Source organism: Vulpes vulpes, chromosome 2 (assembly GCF_048418805.1).
Source record: "Vulpes vulpes isolate BD-2025 chromosome 2, VulVul3, whole genome shotgun sequence".
NCBI classification, from domain to species: Eukaryota; Metazoa; Chordata; class Mammalia; order Carnivora; family Canidae; genus Vulpes; species Vulpes vulpes.
The window spans coordinates 113,494,518-113,510,779 of NC_132781.1; the positions used below are offsets into that span (position 1 = coordinate 113,494,518).

Sequence of the window (16,262 nt, forward strand, 5' to 3'; positions counted from 1 at the left end):
GTACCGATAAAGGTAGAAATGGGAAATAGGAAGTGCAGTTAGTTTTCAAAAACCCTAGGAGAGGGGGCTGCTTTTATGCCATCCTCCAGAGAGGCTTACAGTCACTGTGCACATATCGGAGAAAATAGGTTGGGGCTTCCCACCCAGGGCTGTCCAGGGTGCATGTAGGTGTTGGTGGAATCCCGCTTCAGTGAAGAATGGCTGAGGGAACAGGAAGTGGTGAAATGTGAGGTGATCAAGTCCTGAGTGTTTCAGGCTTCATCAAGAAGTGTACAATACAGCAAGTCAGCACTTCCGTACATCACCCGGGACTCATCACAGCAAGTGGCCTCCTTCATCCCCATTACCTCTTTCCCTGTCCCCCTCATCTCTCCTTTGGTGACCATTAGTGTGACCATTTTTGGTCACCTTTGGTGACCATTTTTTTGTTTTTGTTTTTCAGTTTTTTATTTTGTTTTTGTTTTTGCTTGAGGAAAAAAATGTGGTGCAAGAACATTGCAGAAGGGGTTCTGTTTCCAGTTAGTTTCGCCCTGTACAAGTAGAATGAAGTCATTGGGGCAGAGTTTTAACTGACATTATTTCAGGCATCATTCCAAACCCCTTCGTTTTACAGTAATGAGTCTGAAGCCTAGAGAGGTTAAAAGACTTGGTGGTTCAAGGTCACACCACTGGAGCAGAGCTGCAGCTGGAACTCTGGTGCCCAAACTCCCAGGCCAAATCTCCTTCTCCGTTATACTAACGTTGGGAGGCTTAAAAAAAGTGTGTGTGTGTGGGGAAGACGAAGGGTCATTTTCCCCCCCATGAATTAAATCAACTTTATAAGCTGGGCCTGGAATTGTCCCTTTCCTTCAGTATTGGGTGGAGGGCAAACTGCCCCCATGTAGTGATTTTCTGGCATGTGGGCCTCCTTTGTGTTCCACTGGGTTGCTAAGCATGTCCCGTTGTTGGGGTCTGTTTTTCCAGATATGGCATGGCCAACCCCCCCACCTTGCTTTGTTTAGAACCAAGAGGATTTTTGTAGCCACTTGAACTGAACATCGGTGTCTGCTTCCCCTCTCTCTCCCAATGCCTGGAGCAGTGCCTGGCACATAGTAGTTGCTTAGCGAATATTTGTCTAATGAATTGACTGAATAGAAAGTTGGGTGTGTCTAAAGGGGGGGGGGAAATCAGCCACATCCTTCCAGGAGCCCAATAATTGATGGGGCTTTGGAAGCCAATCTGGAAGGGAGGGCCTGTTGTGAAGACACCCCCAAAATGGCCAGGGCTGTGCTATCCTCTTTGACCCTGATATATGAGGGGAGTTTTTGAAGACGGGTCAGATCAAGTGGAGATGCTCTGTTATTTAGCACCCAGCGTAGCTCTGGGATCTACCCAATGCACAAGAATATGGTCTGTGGACTTCACGGTAATTTTTGTTCCCCTAGAAGGGGATGTTTACCCTCAAGCTTGAGGGAGCTAGCAGAATAGGAACCAACATAGGTCCAAGTTAGCTTCTTGCACTCCTGTTCCTCGCTGCAGAGCCCCGGGTAGTCCCTTTGCTTTCCTCCTCTGGAAAATGGGGAGTGATTGTGAATTTGCTGTGCTGCTGAGCCTTACCCCAAATGATGGGCGTTTTTTGAGTATTCAATCTGTAGTCAGAGTTTTATGGTCATATTTGCTTTTCTAAGAAATTTAAGTAGGTTGTTGAGGTCAGGAGGTTTTTATTTTTTATTTTATTTTATTTTATTTTATTTTATTTTATTTTAAGATTTTATTTATTCATGAGAGACACACAGAAAGAGGCAGAGACACAGAGGGCGAAGCAGGCTCCAAGTGGGGAGCCCAATGCGGGACTTGATCCTAGGACCCCAGGATCATGCCCTGAGCCAAAGGCAGACGCTTAACCACTGAGCTCCCCAGGTGCCCCGAGGTCAAGAGGTTTTTTAGAGACCCCACCTGCTTTCATGTTTCTGGATACTCAGAAATCGAGGTAGAGTCCTCCATGTTTTTGCAGAGACTGAAAACACATAACTTTGTGAGGTCTTTCTCACATGTATCTATCGATGTTTTCCTGTAATTTTTTTTTTTTTTTGCCTTCACAATCTTTATGTCAACCATTTCTTTTTCTTTCTATTTTAGACAGTTTGTGGAGTCAGGAGGTTTCTGAGCTGTTTCTTAGTTGAGAACAGTCCAAAGACACTTTTTATAACTGTTAACTCAGGTGACCATGATGAAATGCTATTGCAGAGGGTGGAGTAGTTTCGGACAACACAGATGATTTTCTCACAGTTCTGGAGGATGGGCATCCCAGATTAGGACCTTGGCAGGGTTGAGTTCTGGGGAGAGCCCACTTCCTGATTTGTGAATGGCCTTTTTATGTGCACACAGGGAGAGAGAGAGAGAGAGCTCTGGGGTCTCTTTCATAAGGGCACTAATCTCATCCTGGAGACCCCACCCTCATGATCTCCTCTAACCTTGATACCTCCCAAAGACCACATCTCCAGACAGCATCCCATTGAAGGTGAGAGATTCAACATAAGACTTGTGGGGAGACACAAACATTCAGTTTATAGCCTTCCCAGCATCTCTTAACAACTGAAGACCAGTCTTTGCTTGCTGGTAAAAGAAGGAAGGAGTGGTGGTTGCAGGGTCGCAAGGAAGGTGATCACCCCTCCAGGCCTTCATTGAGTCTGAGGCTTGAGCTGATGGTCTCACACTCTGCTCTTGCTTTCCGCAGCTCTTGCCTTGCGAGAGTCCACCAAACGCTTGCCCAGAGGGGATTTGCCTGATTTTCATGTAGGCTTCTAGTTAAAGATGGATCAGGCCAGATTTTAATTGCTTATTACTTCCCCACAAACAGAAATCGACATGATACACTCTATTAAATCACCTGCAACACAATCATTTTAAGAAAATAGTTTATGTTCTTTTAATGGTGCTACTTATTGTCCATAAACTTGCTGGTGTAACCAAGCGCCTCGCTGTCTAATGAAACACACACATAGAATATTGTTCTCTGCTTATTGAAACCATTAGGTGTTTAGCTTTTGCAGGTGGTTGAGCATACTGCAAAAACTGCAGTTGATTTTCACCTTTTAAGAGAAGTGTGCCTTGCCATGGGGTTACATTCCATATTAGGGCTTTGTAGCCTCAGAAAGAAGACAAAGGGTCTTAAGAGTGTAGGACAGAGACTCAAATCCTGTGGAACCTCAGTTTCTCAGTCGATTCAGGCTGCTGCAGGGAATATATAGCATAGAGCGAGCGGCTTAGAAATAGCAGCATTCATTTCTCACAGTTGTGAAGGCTGGAAATCCGAGATCCAGGCAACTGCAGGTGTCTGCTGAGGCCCTGGCCTGCTTCCTGGGTCATAGACAACTGCCTTCTTGCAGTGTCTTCACGTGTTGGGAGGGTTGAGGGGGCTCTCTGGGGTTTCCTTGGTAAGGGCACTAATCCCATTCATGAGGGCTCCCCCCCGCCTTATGACCACCCAACGGCCCTGTCTCCTGAGCATCACTTCAGGGGTTAGGATTTCAATGTAAGATTTTGGGGAGACAGCAACATTCAGCCCATAGCACCAGGCTTTTGTTTTTGGTAGGAGAAAGACAGTATCAAGAGGACCAGGAGCTCGGCTTTCTGGGGCAACACAGTGGGTCCCATCGTGCTCTGCCAGGTGTGTGGACACGGTTGTCAGGAAGGGCTGCTTGCGTCCCTATAGGGAGGTCACCGGGTCACCTGACTCAGTTCTAAGTGTCCAGCTTGAACTCTGGCCAGGTGGGCTTTGGCTCTGTCTGGCATAGTTTTTTTTGAGCCGCAATTCTCTTACCCTCCTCTTACCTTCTGCCACCCCCAGACTGTGGGACTCCAGACACCAACACAGTGGACCCTCTACTGCCTTTTCCCACTCTTCCTGTCTCATCGTCATCCTTTCTCATGCCTTGCTTCTCCTTTTACCACCATGCCAAGGCTGAACTCTCTGTTGGCCAGCTTCCAGATCCCTGGGGAAGTGGATTTATTCTCACCTACTTGGGAACTCTAGGCTCTTGTGTGTTGTTTCCATGCTAAGCCCCCTCCTGACCTGTGTCATGGGCATGCTTAGGGCTCTGGAGCCGTCTGAGCTGCTTCCTCTCCACTGAGATGTTGGTGCAGTGGCCCTGGGCTGAACCATCTTCTCGTCCTCACAGGACAATTTAGAAGGCTGTGAACTGGCCCCTCTTGCTCCTTTGTGGGACCCTGTGACAAGCAGTTTCTCCCTCTGCTCCCCTTGCCCAGCTGTGGGTGATACAGGTACCATTCATCTGTTTTCTGCACAGGAGATAACGGAGGCCTCACTGTGTTATATGTCAGAAGCTCCTAAGAGGAATCCCATTCTATTCTTATTCTGATATAGAGATGCCAAATTGGGAGAGAAAGAAAATTCTCCCGAGGTAGAAGAGTATGAATAAAATGCTAAAAAAGGATTATAGACAGTATCTACAGTAGAGCCCGTTTTGTCATTAATGACCCTTTACGTGACTTTGCGTAACTGACTGTGAGTGACAGTGGGCTGTGCCTTGAACACCTGACTCCTTCTGGTGGCATCTCTGTCCTGCGATAATTACGGGAGCCTGAAAAGGCTCAATAAACTGCTTGAAACACAGCTTTAGGCTCAAGGTGAGTTCAAAAGCTGTGGGCATCGAAATATATGGCTGTGCGCTGAAAAGCAGACATGCAAGAAATTAAAAATATGGCCCCAAAGGTTTAACGTTGCCTTTTAACTGTGCTTAAATTCATATTCATGTCCTGACGGTCTGTCTGAAGTAGCCTGGGTTGATATAGGGAAGGTATAAACATATCTCCTTCAACTGAGTGCTTCTGCAAATCCTATTTTGATAAGGTCTTAAATCCGTTGAGATCAGATCATAAAATCCCCCTGCAGTCTCAGCAATCGGTGAAAACAGTGCTCAACAAATTTTTTCTCTCTATTTTGCATTCAGCCAGAGTAACCTCCCTTCATAAATCCCTCTGCCCACCCCCCCATCTCTACACCCCCACTACCGCCTGGGGGAAAATATGGGCAACATGTGGTGTGTTAGCAACATTTCAAGTGTAAATATTAAACTTGGTTGGTAAATTTTAATTTACCTTTTAATAATTTTCTGGCTTACATGGGCTATTTTTAGCATATGAGAGCTTAGAGATTTAGTGAAAAATATGCTGTAATAACTGAAAATGCCAGACAAGAGTCATTTCAAGTTTAGAAATTTATCCGATAATAAGTTCTTCATCAGTGGATATTACTTCCCAGGTGATGCATGGAATTTGGGGCAGCGGATGACTGGAGATGGTGCTAATGTGATTTGTGCCAATAAATTACATATGGAATGCCCACAGAATGCATGCAAATGTTCCCTGAAGGGGCCCTGTGAAGTTTATTCTTCATTTCTGATAGCTGAGTCTCAGGTTGCTCTTAATCATCGGAAAATCCCATCAGCAGGTGGCCTTTTATGGGGCAGGGTGTGAATTCTCACGGTTGCTGAGTGCACGGAGTGACTCTGAAAACTTGGAAGATAAAATTCAAGAGAGAACCACCCGCAGAACATTTGAGTCCTTAAATGCTTATGTGGTTTGCTGTTGATACAGAAATCTATCCTTTGAAGATGGCCTCTGAGTGGAAATGTGCTCTGGAAAAATCCCTCACTGATGCCGCACAGTTTCCTCTTCCGATGGAAGTATTTAAGGTAAGATGTCGGTTCCTAGCGACTTGTTTATTACTTTTCTCAACAGCAGCCGTTCTTGAGTGAAAAGTTTCTCATAGCAAATCCTTTCCCACTTGCTCAGCCAGGTATCATTTGAAATGTTTAAAATGTTACCTGTGAGCTTGTGCTTTGTTTTGTCATCTTCCCAAGTACTCGTGTTACAAGATGCTGATTGAAATTCTGTGGCTTTCTTGTTTTTCTCCATAATGTATCATTATAGAATAATAACACCTTCACTCCTCACAAAGGGAACAACAACAACAGCAAAAAGTTAGCAAGTCTGTTTTTGGTATTTGTTTGGTAAAAATAATAGAAAATGATGCTCCTCTTGACGGGTCGGTCGGTTCTCTGGATGGACCAAGAAGTTTGAGTGAGTGAGTATCTGATGGGCCGTAGGCCGTGAGGTTTGGGGGTGCCAACAGAAGGGGAAAGAAACACACAACTGAAATGGATCACTGTGTTCCTGACACTTGAAAATTAGGCCTAACAGTTCCATGTAGATGAATATGAAGCTGTGGGCGGGGATGATGTGTGCGGCCCAGAGGAAGTCCTGAAATGTCCTCGTCCTACCTGGACCTCGAGTCCTGGGGCAGTTCTAAATGTGGTTGCTGTCACCTGGCAGAAAGTGGTCTTCCCATCCCGACGGGGCACATTTCCGCAGTGCTGTACACATCCCCTGTGGAGAATACCCGGGCAGCAAGAGCTTAGGGCCTGGGTGTGGGCGCTGGTACACCAAAGTCCTTACTCGGAATTTAAACCCATCACGACAAATTGTGAACCTTCTCTAGCTGCACTTTTCCTTGTTTATAAAATTGGACCTAAAAAGATGGCTTTTAGGGACCCTTGGGTGGCTCTGTGGTTGAGCGTCTGCCTTGGGCTCAGGGCATGATCCCGGGGTCCAGGCTCCCCTCGAGGAACCTGCTTCTCCCTCTGCCTGTGTCTCTGCCCCCCCCCACCTCATGTCTGTCATGATTAAGTAAAGTCTTTAAAAAAACAAGATGACTTTTAAAACTAGTGATAAAATTATGTTCTGAAGTTTGAGTGATGACTTCTACAGTGTTTGGATCCTACTGTATAAGAGGAGCAGCATCAATAGACTAGGCTAGTAGGGGTAGTGATCACTGGCAATGAAACAATGTTTTGAGGGTTTTGTTTTGTTTTTGCTAACTCATCAATGACTTCATTCCTCACTTCTCCCTCCCTCCTTCCCTTGCTTCCTTCTTTCCTTCCTTTCTTGCTCTCCTGGTAACATCCTCCCCTGGAAAAGGTAAAAGTAATAACTAAAAACAACTTTTACTTTTCCATTACATATCTGGCTCTACGGCCTCTTTGCATCCCCCTTTTTCACCTCTATGGTCAATGTCCACTGTCTTCATGGTGGCCTTAGTCATATTTTATTTAAACATAAACATAAATAAAATTTTATTTTTTAAAACATTTTACTTATTTATTCATGAGACACACACAGAGAGAGGCAGAGACCCAGGCAGAGGGAGAAGCAGGCTCCTCGTGGGGACCCGATGTGGGACTCGATTCCGGGACCCCGGGATCATTCTCTGAGCTGAAGGCAGATGCTCAACCGCTGAGCCACCTAGACGACCCCTTAGTAATATTTTAAAAGCATAAACTGGATCATGTCACTCAGGTTTGAAAAAATGGATTTTCTTTTGAAATACATTCCACATGTGTGGGGCGCTCTGAGTAACAGGTGAGGTCTAGACTCGGGAAGTCACCACCAGAAAGAAGCCTTCTCCATGTCCTTCCCAGACATGCTCTCCTGGCTCTGCCAAGGCACCTGGTGCCTTTGCCTTTGCGGCGGTCATTTTCTTGCTTCTCTTTGTAGTGTTACTGCTGGTGTATGTTTTCCTAAATGGGTTATTATTTGCTCTTGACAAAGTAAGAAGCAGGTATAAGCCTACTTTTTTCGAAGAAACAAGGCTTTTCCTGGGGTGCCTGGCTGGCTCAGTTGGTGGAGCATGCGGCTCTTGATCTTGGGGTTGTGAGTTCGAGTCCCACGTTGGGTGTAGAGGTTACTTAAAAAAAAATAAAACCTTAAAAAAAAAAGAAAGAGGCCTTTTCCTGCTCTTTGGAGGGGAAAATAGCTGAATGATGTCTGGGTAATAGGCTGGCTTTGCTTTTTCTCGGTTTACAAGAGTCGAGTCAGCAGAGTCATGAGCTGGTCTTTTTTTTTTTTTTTTTTTTTTAATTTTATTTATTTATGATAGTCATACAGAGAGAAAGAGAGAGGCAGAGACACAGGCAGAGGGAGAAGCAGGCTCCATGCGCCGGGAGCCTGATGTGGGATTCGATCCCGGGTCTCCAGGATCGCGCCCTGGGCCAAAGGCAGGCGCCAAAGCGCTGCGCCACCCAGGGATCCCTGAGCTGGTCTTTAGAGAATTAGAGTTTATCGTAGTTGAGCTGCCGTCTGCCAGAGCTCCTATGAACTCCAGGGACCGGCCATCCCTGAGACATACGGACAGGAACCAGTTGGTTTATATTTTCTGCTTTTATAGCTTAACTCCTGTTCCCGGAACAGTCCCGAGCGCTACTTTCTGTGACGTGAATGGAATGTTCTCCTCGGCTCCGGGCAGCTGGGCCGAGAGCAGGGACTGGGAACCTGTTTTGTATTTGATCCCAATGAGCCCGACGCTGTTCACGGTCTCCGTCTGCCTTGTTTGGCCTTCTCCCCTCAGGTCATGAAGCTGCTACGACACGACAAGCCATCTTGGTGGTGGCGGCCCACAGCGTGTCTCGCGTTGAGTCCGGGAGAATGTCTTTATTCTGTCTTCATGCTTCAGTGAGAGTTTGGGTAGAGAATTCTAGGCTTTTCTCAAGAATTTGGAGGTATCACTCCCTTCTCTATTCCTTCCCTGCAATCTTGTGTTTTCCCCCACCGTTGCGCAGTTTCGCAGTGGAATGCCGTGGTGGGCATCCGTTTCCTTCCATGATGCTGGCCACCTCTGGCACCTGCAGCTTGTGCCTTTAATCTGGGGACGTTTCTTTTTTTCTTTTTTTAATTTTTTATTTTATTTTATTTGTTTTTTATTTATTTTTTAAATTTCTTTTTTCGAATGATGTCTCATACCTCTCTTTGGCTCTCTTGATTTGTGAGTATGTGGATGCGGTACTCCTGGACTGGCTTTTTACTTCTCTCTCTCTCTCTCTCTTTCAGTTCTATTTTCCATTTCCTTGTCTGTTTGCACCACTGTGAGAAGTTTCCTGAACTTATTTGTGCTGTCATGTTTTTACGACCACTTGTCTGGTGTGTTTTTGCTGGATGCTGTTTACAGCCTCGTCTTCTTACCGCACAGATGCATGAGTTTCTCTTGTTGGAATTACTGATTTTTAAAAGCTTTTTTTTTTTTTCTTCCCTGAATGATCTGTTTTCTCCATGTTGCTTTTGATTCTGGTTGTCCTTGTCAGAGGCTTTCCGACGAAGTCAGAAAATCCTTGACCGTGGCTCTCGAGTAAGGGGAGGTTAGAAAGCCGAGGGTGGAGCTGGTCCATGTAGGTGACCTTGGAGAGCTGCTTCTTTATACCGTGGCTTTTTCTCCTTAGCTGATTTTCCAGGGGGGTAGTTTTCAACTTCCAGCTTGGGGCTCAAAATCCAGCTGTTGGTGGTGTTGGGTGAGCTGGGGAGAAGAGGGCTGGGGGTTTTGGCACTGAGGGACCAGGGACCCACACCTACAGCTCAGGGGCCATCTGTTTCACCCTCTCCAGAGGAGACTGGGGAGGACGGTTGGTCTTTCAGGGTGGGGAGGGGACCCCTTCCCTCACCTGCTCCCATTTACCTCCAGTTTGTTTATTAAGATTTTATTTATTTATTATTTATTTATTTATTTATTTATTTATTTGAGAGAGATAGAGAGAGAGAGAGAGAAGGAGCATGGGGAGGCAGGGAGGAGCAGAAGGAAAGGGAAAGAGAATCTCAAGCGGACTCTGCACTGAGTGCAGAGTCCAACGCGGGGCTCCATAACCCTAGGATCACGACCTGAGCTGGAACCGAGAGTCAGTCGCTCAACTGACTGCACCCCCCAAGTGTCCCCCCATTCACTCCCAGTTTTGGACATATATGGTTATTACTGGTTTCTGAGTCTCCTAAAGATGCCACAGTTTCCCTGGGTTGGTTCTCGGCTTTGCTGCTGCAGCCTCAGGATTTCCTTCTGTTGATTGTACTAAATTAGTCACTGCTGGTTCATCTGTACTTTTGCTTCCATACCTTTGTTGCTACTGAGCGGGTTCGTGTCTGCAGATTTTTTTTTTTTTTTTTTTGCTGGAATTTTGGTTAGAGGTGAGGGAGATGCTCGGTTAAGGCCTCTGGCATTGGCATCTGGCAGCTCCTTTCAAGCAGCCTCATTGCCTGGACTGTAGCTGAAGCTCCTTCCAGGTTGTGCCGGGTCTGCCGGGACTCCGTGCCTGCCTGCCTGTATGCCTCCTGGGAGGCACCTCCCCCAGGGTGCCGGGTGCCAGCCTCTGCTCTACTCTTCACATACTCTCTGCCCCTGTCTTGTTCTTTCTGTTAAATCTTGCTGAAGATTTGCTGCAATTTGACTGCAAATACACATCTGTTCACCAAGCCTTCCAGGGGCCCCTGGGCTCTGCCCCTACCCTACATGAGGGGCTCCCTCTTGGGTCCTGTCGCCCAGCTCACACTTAGACTTTGCTGTCTGTGTGGTTCTTGACGGTCTGTCCATGTCTTTTTGCCTAACCGAAGCTTTCGGAAGGCAGGGACCATGTTTTTCTTGTTCAGTGTTGAAGCTGTTGAACCAGACTCTGTAGCTGCAGTAGAGCTCAGAAAATCCTGTCGGATATGTGAGCAAATTCGTGAATAGACAGGTGCCTTTAAGTCATTGATTTAAAATACGTTGAGTTCATATAGTTGTGGGTTAACTGGATATGCAGACTTACTGATCAGAACGTGAATGCTAACACTGAAAAGGTAGAAATGTTAGTAATCCTAATGCATTTTTAATTAACGATTTACTAATTCATTACCCATTTATTGAGCAGCTACTCTCTGCAAGATGCTATTGACCAGATTCCAGCGTCTCATCATTTGTCTACATTTTTTTTCAAAATACAGTGAACTTCTTCCCTCCCTTTCATGTTTTCCTATTAGAATTCAGACGCTACTGTGGGTGGGCTGCTGAGAGTTATTGCACTCAGTGTTTTGTTCATAATGAATAGTTGCTTTAAGAGTAGATCCTGAATATTTCCTGCTTTCCGCAGGATGTATGGAATGGGCATTTCATGAATAAAAATGGGTCAAATTGAAAGTTATGTGTTCCTGAGGCACTTCTATGAATGTTTTCTCTGATTTCAATTCGATGGAAAAGAACTGGGCAGTTGCACTTTCTTAACCATGCTTTGTATGGAGTAGATATTTATACATTTAATTTTGGAATCCTAAGAACAACCACCATCCCAAGGCTGTTGTAATAAATTACCACAAACTGGGTGACTAAAAACAATGAACATGTATTCGGTCTTAGCTTTGGAGGCTAGAAGTAGAGATGGAGCTGTCCGTAGGACCACACTCCTTCCCACGGCTCTGGGGAGTGTGTCCTGGCTTCTGGGGGTTGCCTGCGATCCTTAGCATCTCTTGGGTTGTGGCGGCATACCCCCAGCCTCTGTCTTCGTGTTCCCTCTGTGTGATTGTCCCAATTTCTCCTTGCTTATAGGGACACCCATCATATGATGTCGGCCCACATTAGTGCAGCATGGCCACAGCTTAACTTGCCTGTGTCTGCAAAGACCTCGTGTCTAAATAATGTCACATTCCCAGGTTTAGGGTGGATGCAAATTTTTAGGAGACATTATTCAACTCAGTAAAACCACATTTCATGTATGAATAGTAATTTAAGAAATCATATAATAGTATTCTCTACCGAGTTATCCTACTCACACAGGAGTCCCTAAGCTCAGAGAAATTGCATGGGGGACATGTGATGAGTTCTTCAGACTGTCTTAACAGTTGCTTCACGTTAATAAAAATTAGAGGGCTTTTTTTTTTTTTGTCTCAGGTTTTGGAAGTTTCAGTGAGCAATATTCTGCAGGCAGGGTGCAAAAATAGAACTTGTATATGTTTTTCTTCCCCTCTTATCACTGTTTGATCATCACTGTTTCTCACCAGGAAAACTTACTTCTATTATTTTCATTATGGTAAAAGTATATATGTTTGGATTCAGTCATGAGTCTTCCTAGATGCGTGTCATTATGGAACATTGCCATAGTGTTTAGCTGTTGCAAGACAGAAGTCAAAGCTATGCAGATTTAATGCCTAGAGATGAGCAGTATTTCAAAGCAGATCTTTTTAAATTATTTTTACACCATAGATAAAATGGGTATTTTGATGGAATACATCTTGTTTTGCTGCGGTGTTTGCCACTCTGAGGATGTGTTCATCTGTGTACTTTGGTATCTGTGGTTCTATGCCTATAAGTGCGGTCTGCTAGTGTTAATGTACAGAATTCTTCATCTTGCATGAATATAGACAGTAATTGTGTAAAAACAAGCTCATCTTTAGTATTCCTGCTGTTATCTATCCTTGATTTGAGAGAACACTTGGGATGGCTTTTGGTTACCATTTTAGTGGGAATTCTGATTCTCCTGATTTGGAAAATGCAGATGATCTTTAAAAATGTACACTCATTTGAAAGATAAGTACCTAACAAAATGGCAATGATACAGAGGGAAAAGGATTTAAAAAATGCATTATATTGAAAACTGAATAATGAAAAAGACTTTTTTTCCTGATAACCAGCCTCATTATTGAGGGACCTAATAGATGTGCTAAAATAATCCATATATTACTACTAATTTACTCCTGAAGGAAGGTAAATTTATAGAGGGGACTACAGTGTATGTCAACATGGTGTCTCATGGCTTCCTCTTTTCATTTATTAGGCAACCTTTGCAACCCGTCATTGGCTTGTAGGTCAAGTCCTACTGTTATAGTAATGAACAGAAGAAAGGGGCTGGTGATTTCTGTTCTGTTTCAGTTTTCAATTGCACTAAGTCTCCACTGCATGGATTTAGGGGAATTCAGTTACATCTTAAAAATGGGGCCAAGGGAGATGTGAAAATAAGAGTGTAGCTATCATTAACATAACCTTCCATGTGTCAGACATTCAGAAGCCTTCTCTAATCACTGTTAACTTTTCATTCTCTACAGTCCTCATAAGCTGCGATTTACGTTTGTAACCCCACTCATCTTCGAGTGTTAAGTCATGGACATTTCAGTGACAACTCATACACACATCAAATAGATGTACACGTAAGAAGCCCAAGTTCCCAATTTGCCAGTTAAGTACGATAAAGCATTTTTCCCTTAGGGGAATACCGGTGTGTAGCCCAGGGAAAGCCCGCTCTCCACCTGACTTCATTTGTTGAGCACGCCTTGTAATTGCAAGGAAAGAATGTTATTTAAAATGTCACTGAAACCCGTTACCCAATTTTATCCCTTAAATAAGTGAACTTGCTCGAATATTTTTTTTCATTCCACGGAAAAAAAAAAACCCAAGTTTAAAATCTCAGTGTGTTTGAAATTCCAAAGAAGCTGTTTAGAGATAGGCAGTAGAGTGAAAGTGAGGGTAAGCCACAGGGACGTGAGGCCAGCACCATGGCTTTGTCCCTGAAGCCTGGTTCTTTCTGATGCCTGTGTCGGGTCCCCAGCTCTAACCCCCAGGTTTTGTGAATACCAGGACTCATAGGACTAAGATGTGGTTATGCTCATGGTTGGTTAATTACAGAAAAAGGGCATAGAGCTAAATCGGCCAAAGGAAGAGCAGCATGGTGTGGACTCTGGACATGAATGCACAAGCGTCCACGGGTCCTCTCCAGAGTGTCCCAAGGGAGACTCTGAATTGTGACAATGTGTGCTAACCATTGCCTTCCAGGGCAGTGCATCGAAGGCCCCACTGGCCATGTAGGTGCCATCTGCTCAGTATGTCCCCAATTCCTCAGTTCCCAGAAGGAAATCATATTGTTTGTACAAACAGCATTGGCACAGCGGGCTACGCTTCTACATAGGGGAACTTTCTATCAGTGCAGAGTGCTGTCTATAAGCCATAACCCCGGATGGCAGCCCAGGGCTAACCCCTTCCCAACGACTGCCGCCTCTGGCCTACTCTACATGTTAATCCTCTTCTGCCCACCTCCGTTCCATCTGTGGACCAAGCCTGGCAGCTCTGCGGTCACGGTCTGTCTCAGATTCAGTCACTCTTCTCTTGGTCCATCGCCACAACCCCTGTGTCCTGGACTGCTGCCTTAGTTACAGAACCATGTTCCTGGATGCTCATCATTGCTTCCCTGCAGTCTGTTCCTTAGAGGGTGGCCAGAGTGATTCTTCTGAAACAAAATTCAGATCTCATCACTCTTCTGCATGTGACTCTTCCTGGGGCATCTCATCCTGCCCCTGGTCCTGTGTGGTCCTGTTCCCTGTGAGCCCGTCTGCCACCTTACCCTTCGGTGAACTGCTGCCCCTCCAACACGGAGATGCCCCTGCTCAGGCCTTCACAGTAACGCTCTGTCTGCCTGGAAAGTGACCCCAGAGGCCTGTGTGGTATCTTCTCTCACTTTATTCGGGTCTCTGCTTAGACTCTCTGCCACCATCTGTCCTCCTTCCATCATCATGCCCATCGTAGCACTGATCCCCACACATTTTCTGGATTAATTTGCTTTTTCTGCATCTGATGTTTCCCCCAGCTAGGCGGAAGCTCCATAGAACAGCCTGCGGCTCCATCCCCAGTGCCTTGAACAGTGCCTGGCACATAGTGAGCATGCGATAAAAATTCCCAAGTGGTTTAGTGAAGAAGTAACTACAGAAATCTGCTCAGAAGAGTGGAGACTCCGAGGCCATGAGTGTTACGTCAGTGGGGCAAGTCTCATGTGAGTGGTTCTGAACGATGCAGTGACCACGTGTAGCACACGTGAGAGCACCCAGAGGAATATTAGGGATGAATTGGAGTGGAGGAAACATCTCAGCCTCTGTGAGGTCCTGTTGGCAGTGAAGTTGCCATGTCTGTGTGTACGTCTTGCTGACGAAGATCGGAGTCACTCATGTTGTGTGTGGACTCGTTTTCTTCTCAGAGTCTCCGGCTTTTATTACATCGCCAGGTATTTGCAGTAATGCATCATAAGGTGCTGGGTGTGTTGCATAATTTACTGATTAAACAGATCTGTGCAGATACAAGGAGCTTGAGGAATGTACTGGAGAGGCCGTCAGGCAGGAGCTGGGTCTGAGTGGCTGTGTTTTGCCTTCTGGGCATCTGATTTCCCACTGTACGGCCTGTCTTTCCTAGTGTTGCATCCATGTTCCTCTGATCCATGTCATAGCTGGGTAGATGAGATGTGTCTGGGTGGTGACAGCCAATGTTTTCGGATCACTCCATTTTACCAGAAGCTGAGGAGAGCTGTGTTTTTCGATGGGACGTGTAGATTTAGCCTCTAGCCATGGTCCATCCCATTATTGCCAAGTCTCGATTGACATCTGTGGCTGATGTCGAGGTTACTGGGAGCCGAGATCATGGTAACTGGCGCTTTTCCTTCATCAGGACTCAACAGTGGGTCAGAAGACAGTGCTTGGTCTAGTACTTGGTCTAGAACTTGGAAAAACCACCAGGTCTCTGGCTGTTTGGCTTCTTTGACATAAGTGTCTGTTAAAAGGATCCCAGACTATTCGCACTAACGGGCCCCCTGGCAGTCTGCAGATAGAGGGCTTTCACGATGGCCAAACGACCCGCTAGATGTCCTTTGATCCCACCTCCAGCTGTATTTGTCATGATTTCTTCATTGCACCCTGCTCTCTAGAGCTGACAAAGGGAGGGGGCCACGGGGAGGAGGCTCATTGGTAAGAGAAGGTGCCGCTCGCAGCCATGATTATTACTATTTTTCAACACCAGCAAATTGACAAAGAAAGGCAGATATTCCATGCACGTTCGTCTTCTCTGTGCAGAGTGTTGGGGCTGTGCTCCTGCCACACTGATGATCCCCCGGCCTGTTATTTCTTTAGCTCTCTTCAGCTTTGAAGTATGTACCTTTCGGTGTGATTATAGGTTTAACCCGTTGGAGGGAACCTCTTCTGTGGTTTAGGGTCTGAGACCTAGCTAGGTTAGAGGCCGGAGAGGGAAGGTGAAGTGGAGGCAAGAGAGAGGAGAGCTTTTCTTTCTCATTCTATCTGCTGCAGCCAAAGGGGTAGGGAAGCATGTGAGCTGTTGTGTTACGATGGATGGTGATGTTGTGGTTTCTATGGTGACTGATTTCTTTCTCTCTTGTTCCACTGCTAAATACAGCAACCACAACAACAAAACCCCCTTGTGGCTAAGTTTGGCCTTCAGGTGGGATAGTTAGATTCTCCGGAATTTGCTGTGGGCCCCCTGTGTCGGGCCAGCCCTTAATTGCTGGCATGATGTCCTCCGTCCCACATGGCAGACTGTGTGATACCAAACAGCATAGCAAATAAGCGGTCTCATCAGGCTAAACCCAAATGTTCCTTTTAAAGAAGGGCTGTCGGGCAGCCCTGGTGGCTCAGTGGTTTAGCGTCGCCTT

The 16,262-nt window shown here is 45.8% G+C and overlaps 1 protein-coding gene across 6 annotated transcripts in view; it reads left to right on the plus strand.

The window, feature by feature from the left end:
* The window catches only part of SFMBT2 (Scm like with four mbt domains 2), a 216,808-nt gene that overhangs the window by 109,410 nt on the left and 91,136 nt on the right, over positions 1-16,262 (plus strand). For all 6 annotated transcript variants that reach the window (XM_072749599.1, XM_072749597.1, XM_072749602.1 and 3 more), the window contains one exon: positions 5,599-5,696. In XM_072749599.1, coding sequence (XP_072605700.1) covers positions 5,599-5,696 — 98 coding nt within the window. The remainder of the gene's footprint in view (positions 1-5,598; positions 5,697-16,262) is intronic.